At 32.3% G+C, this 5,493-nt stretch overlaps 1 protein-coding gene across 1 annotated transcript; it reads left to right on the forward strand.

The window, feature by feature from the left end:
* The first annotated feature begins 643 nt into the window (after window positions 1-643).
* Window positions 644-1,040, forward strand: LOC119640247 (heparin sulfate O-sulfotransferase-like). Its single transcript, XM_038038142.1, has 2 exons — window positions 644-907; window positions 965-1,040. The coding sequence occupies exons 1-2, from the start codon at window positions 754-756 to the stop codon at window positions 1,024-1,026; spliced, it is 216 nt and encodes a 71-aa protein (XP_037894070.1). The 5' UTR covers window positions 644-753; the 3' UTR covers window positions 1,027-1,040.
* The last annotated feature ends 4,453 nt before the right edge of the window (window positions 1,041-5,493 follow it).

A 5,493-nucleotide genomic window follows, 5' to 3' on the forward strand; every position in this document is an offset into this window, starting at 1 on the left:
GAATGTTCTGCAATGTAATCGTGGGCTGCAATGCTTCTGGAATCTCGGCTTTAAGACGTCCTGTGAACATATCCTTCCATAAGGGCTTGTAAAATTCGGGATGTTTTTCTAAAGCTTTTTCTATAGCAGCCGCGCCCGCAACCCCCAAAGTGTTGCCATTCAGTTTCAAGTAGTGCATTACCTCTTGGGTTTCCAAAGCAGAAACCACGTCTTTAACTGTCAATATTTAATAATAATATGCTTTTAATTCGAAGCTTTTCTACAAATATATTTTACCATCTGCATCGCTCCAGTTTTTTTGCAAATCTTCAAAAGATAAACCCTCCTCATTAGAATTTTCTGTCAATTCTTTGGCCAAATCAACAAAATTGAAGGCAGACATTTTTATTTTCTAAAAAAATTTTGTACACTTATTTAAATTTTGTAAAATTTTCTTAGTAATTTTTCCACAATCCCTATTTTGTACAGGTCTTGTTCTTGCTGTTCATATATTTTATAGGTGATCATCTTGCTGTTCATATATTTTAAGGGTCTTCCTCTTGCTGGTCATAGAGGTCGGCAATAGCAGAATTCAGCTATTGTCAAATTATGACAATTGTTAAAAACAAGCAACAACGTAACAATTATTCATATTTTCATATTACAAAATTACGTAAAAATAATTATTAAAGAAAGAGAGAGTGAATTGTCTTAATGTCGATTCCTTATAAACATGGTGACAAGCATGTATAAACATATATATAAATATATACAATGTTGTGGGAAGGCAAAAATCCACATGAAAAGGTCAAAAGACTAGCCATGTATCGTAAAATAACCATAAAGTATTGGTTTTTCTTAGCCATTATTTGTTTAGTAACATGTGCTAGTTGTTGGCTACTTTGGTCAGAAGTTCCTTTAGAAAGTGGTACGTATGTCGTTCTATATTGTCTTGATAAGTACATTGTGATTTTCTGCTTTGTAGCCATTAAACCTTTGAACAAATTAAGTCGGAGTTCAACTAGTGTGGATCCACATAATTCATAATTTCATGTGCACTTCTCAATGACGATAGTCAAACCCAGTTATTGGCTGCTGAAAAAAAAGCTGCCGAGAAGGTTGCCGAAGCTAGAAAACGTAAGTTAAAAAGACATTTTAAAAAAGTCCACGAGAGTCAAATGATAAGATTATATTGTGCAAATTTGTTAAAAGTTTTGGAAAAAAAATTTAATTGTATTTTAATATTTATTTTTGTGCTCTTCTTCAAAATATGAAATATATTAAGTCTTTTCCTAAATCCTTCATTAGGCGCACGTCTTCCTCCGTAGTCCAAATTGTCCTTGCTTATGCAAATTTATTACTGTTGTTTGAAAATTACTTATAATAAACATGTAAAGAAATAAAAGCTAGAAAAAATTCCAATCATTCCTTTTACTATGTAAAAAAAATTCACAACTTGTGGAATGTGTTAATAAAGTTCTATACATAAAAAAAAGAACCCTTAGCTTCATTCTTTCTCTTATCTATTTTATTTTAGGTGACTTTTCAAATGTTTTTTCAATAACGGTATGTTCTTAGGTTTAAAAGAACACTGGTTGCATTGTAAATCTTAATCAATACCTTGCCATATTCGTATATGTCCATCAGATCCGCAAGTTAACATATATCCATCGTCCCTAAAAATTATAGAAGTATTGCCACTAGACTTTGTGTCTACCTTTGATTTGTAAACAATTGCATATGTTTTCTTTTGAATTCCCGATCTTTATGTCTTTTTATGCAATGCGAGTAAATGAATTGATTGAAAAACCGCTGATGCTTACTCACACAACTGAACTATTAACAAAGAGCAGATCAATACCAAAATTTTCCTTTTGTTTACTTTAGTTTTTATTTTACACTATATAAGTAATTAAATGAGCGGGCCTGAAAACCACCTCGATTCGCAGTCTTATGAGAGTAATTTAAATGAGCGAGTCTGAAATCCAATTGTTACAACATTTTTGCTTTAAACATTCCACCTCGGTGGTCAATTTAATATTACGCTCTGTGGTTCTTAGGTTTAAATTTCACAACTTGTGGAATGTGTTAAAAAAGTTGTAAAATTTTAATGAGACTCTTAGATCTTAGCTTTCTTAACTTTCCTGAAATAACCGCAAACCGCTGCTTGCATTTTATTTCAATTTAGTAGAGGATCCATATCATACAACAATTCTATAAGATGCAAAATAGGCTTTAGAGGATCCAGCAAATCTCATTTGATCAAATATTCAGTATAATTTTAGTAAAGCCAATATTTCGTTACTTAAAATATTCTTCCCTCACGTATTTCACACATTATACTTGACTTGTTCGCTGAAAATATGGAAACCTTAATTTCTACATTTTATAATGTATTAAGCATAGCTATTTCCGCGTCCGTTCCCATTAGACAACTCCCCCCTCGAAACACTTGCTTTTCATGCAAAAACACTTAACACAAACACTTAATTATTCCAAAAATACATGAAAAGTGGCTTTGTTTACTTTTGTTTCATCTACTCTACTGTAAGGCGCAGATTTGATCCCATCAACCACAAAAATTATTGCAAATTCAGCAAATTTTACAAATTTGTCAGCCCCAAAGGAAGAATCCCAAAAAATCCATTATCGACTTCGATTAAGGGCTTTAAGTGCTTCGGGGATATACAAACAGTGAACCTCTTTGCCGAATATATCCGACTGTTAATGCCGATGTATCAAATAATCACCCATATGAAATCGTAAACTCTGAATCCATGGCGAATTTGAGCATTTCTGAAAGAGACGAATAATAAGTTTTAATGTGGTCGAAATATATTTATGCGCCAGGTCCTCTGACGAACTATGTGTTCTTACCGCAAAGATGTTTAATTTTTCTCTGAAGATTCCCTTTGTGTTGGCAGAGTAGCTTTCTTATACCTCATTATAAAAGCGGACATCGTCGTCTACTCGAGAACTATAGAGTTTTTGCCAAGTAGAGCGACGTACTTAAATTGTTTGAAGGAATTGTTAATAATTAAAATGCAAGAAGCTTTCCTTTTCTGAGCGGAATTCATTTTCTACTAAGTATTTCATTAGTTAACACAAAGTGGAAAATGTGGATTTATATATTAAACGGCGTTCTAGAAATCTGGTCAGGCCAATACTTGAAAATGGCTCAGTTATATAATCTCTTTTCTATAGGTACCATGTTGACTCAATCCAGTCAGTTCAAAAACAATTTCCGGTTTTTTTCCCAAGGAATTTGGGTTGAGATACACTTCGCCCTATGCCTTCTTATGAAAATAAGCTGCTTTTTTGGTCTTACTCTCATTAGGGAATCGTAGATTCATTCTTGGTGTTTTCCTCTAAGTTAAGTTAATAACTGGCACTATTGACGCGTCGGCATTATTAGGAAAGATGAACTTTAAGATTTCTAGTCGTTCTTCTAGAAACTCTATTTTTATAAAGCTTAGCCAATGTAGATACAACTACGACCTTTTTAACCCTTTAAGTGCCTTTGCAAAAATCTAACTATATAACTTAATATCAATATCAATTATTAAATCTTCGTTCAATTTGTAGATATTGTTTAAATGTTTGCATTGGTTTAGTGGTTCAGTCCCTACTTCACCCTATAGCCCAGTTGGAAATGTGCCTGTGTGTTAGTCGTGCGCATGTTTTTTTCAGTTTTTATTCTTTTTTTCTAATTTATGAATTTTGTTCTCATTTTTCTATACTTTTTATTATTATTATTAATTTAGCCAGAGAGTAAATTCTAAAACTCTTAAATCACTAACATGTAAGTTTATGTAAAGTTAAATTAATTAATGGTACTACCGATTAATGGTACCTACTCATACATGGTGAGATAAGTTTTAGTGCCCATAAACGCTTTTTTAGGTACTTTATGTTCATTAAGCTTAATGAATGCAAACATAATTATGAGCTGCTTAATCCATTTCCAATTCCAATCTTACATCTCACTGTGTTTCGAAAAGTAACTGCTGTTATTTAATGCGATCGATTTGCAAGCTTTTACATATTTCCTATGCCTTAGGGGTTCACCTGCCAATCCTACACTGAGAAGAAAGATGGTTCGATTAAGGCTAATATTGACGTTGATGAGATTCATTCTCGTTTTCATTTAGGCCGTTTGCATTATAAAATGTTTATGCCAGATCAAAAGCTACAGCTAGAAAATCTGTCAAATAATTTTAAGTATTATAAGGTATTTACCGAAGAATGCGTAAAATTAACAGAAAAGATAAAAAATGTACAAATAAATATGCAAGTGAAATAAATTGAGATAATCGTTTATATTTTCCATCAATTAATCATTTGCTTTTAACAGCGTGGTTGGAAATATTTTTCTCACTTAACACCATGAAATGGTGGGAAATATTTATTGAAACAACTGTGTTCTCTTCATTCTCAATAAAAGGGAATTTTTTTATAAACGATGTAAAGAAAGAAACCAGCTAATGGCTTTTAGCGAACATATAAAAATCAAGCGTGTAGGACCAATAATTCATTTACTAAAAAAATTAAGACGGAGTTGCTTTCAATAAATGCAAATTCAAACATCCACGGCCATGAAAAATTTCCAGCTATTTTACAAGTGCACAAAGAAGTTGCACGAAATGAATAATTGTCTAAAAAAAAATTTAAAAAAGAAATCAAAAAGGTTAAAAATTAGAAGAACAAGTTCGTGAAACATTTACATAAAACTGAAATAGCAAGTGGCACGGAATGACCATTTGATAATAAAACTTTGATAAGTTAAACAAGAAAAGGGTAACTCCAAGGAAAAAAAGAGCATAGTGTATTACTATTCGAAAAACAGATCAATAACAAAAATGACTAGCTCTAAACACTGCTATGATCAAACATGTAGGCCAGTGTAATGTTATCTTTTTGAAATCTATTTATTATTCCAAATATATATTATATGAACTTTTTCTCAACATCTTGCGACGGTAGTATAGGAAGCACAGACAACTGGACAAACATGATTAAATTAAATCGCGGTGACTTAAACCAGTCTAAAGGTGGGGATGCATTCGTTTTGTCAGGCGGTCTTGTAATATGCTATAAGATAGCTTTAGAGATCTTATAAAGTTGCTGATCACTACTAAATTCCCTATCGACCTAAGCATGCCGGCCTGTGCTGTGCCTCTAATAAACCATCTTTAGATCAGAAAAATTATATTGTGTTTAAGTTTGGCAAGTGATTGGAATTTGCAGTTTTATGGATTATCGAAGTTTTATTTTTTTGTTTTTTTACACCCGTCACTGTAAGATGGTATATACTCGTTTTGTTTTTTTTCATAATGCATGTAATACCAAAGGAAGCTTCCGAGACACTATAAAATATATTTATTCTTAATACGTGAAATTCTAAATTGATTTAGCCACATCCGTCCAACTCTTTGCGGTGTGTGTTGTTGGCAATGTCCTGGTCGCAAAAATTAAGATATCGACTTCAAATTTGGTAGAAACACTTGGAGTTTC

Source organism: Glossina fuscipes, unplaced genomic scaffold, assembly GCF_014805625.2.
Source record: "Glossina fuscipes isolate IAEA_lab_2018 unplaced genomic scaffold, Yale_Gfus_2 116, whole genome shotgun sequence".
Classification (NCBI taxonomy): Eukaryota; Metazoa; Arthropoda; class Insecta; order Diptera; family Glossinidae; genus Glossina; species Glossina fuscipes.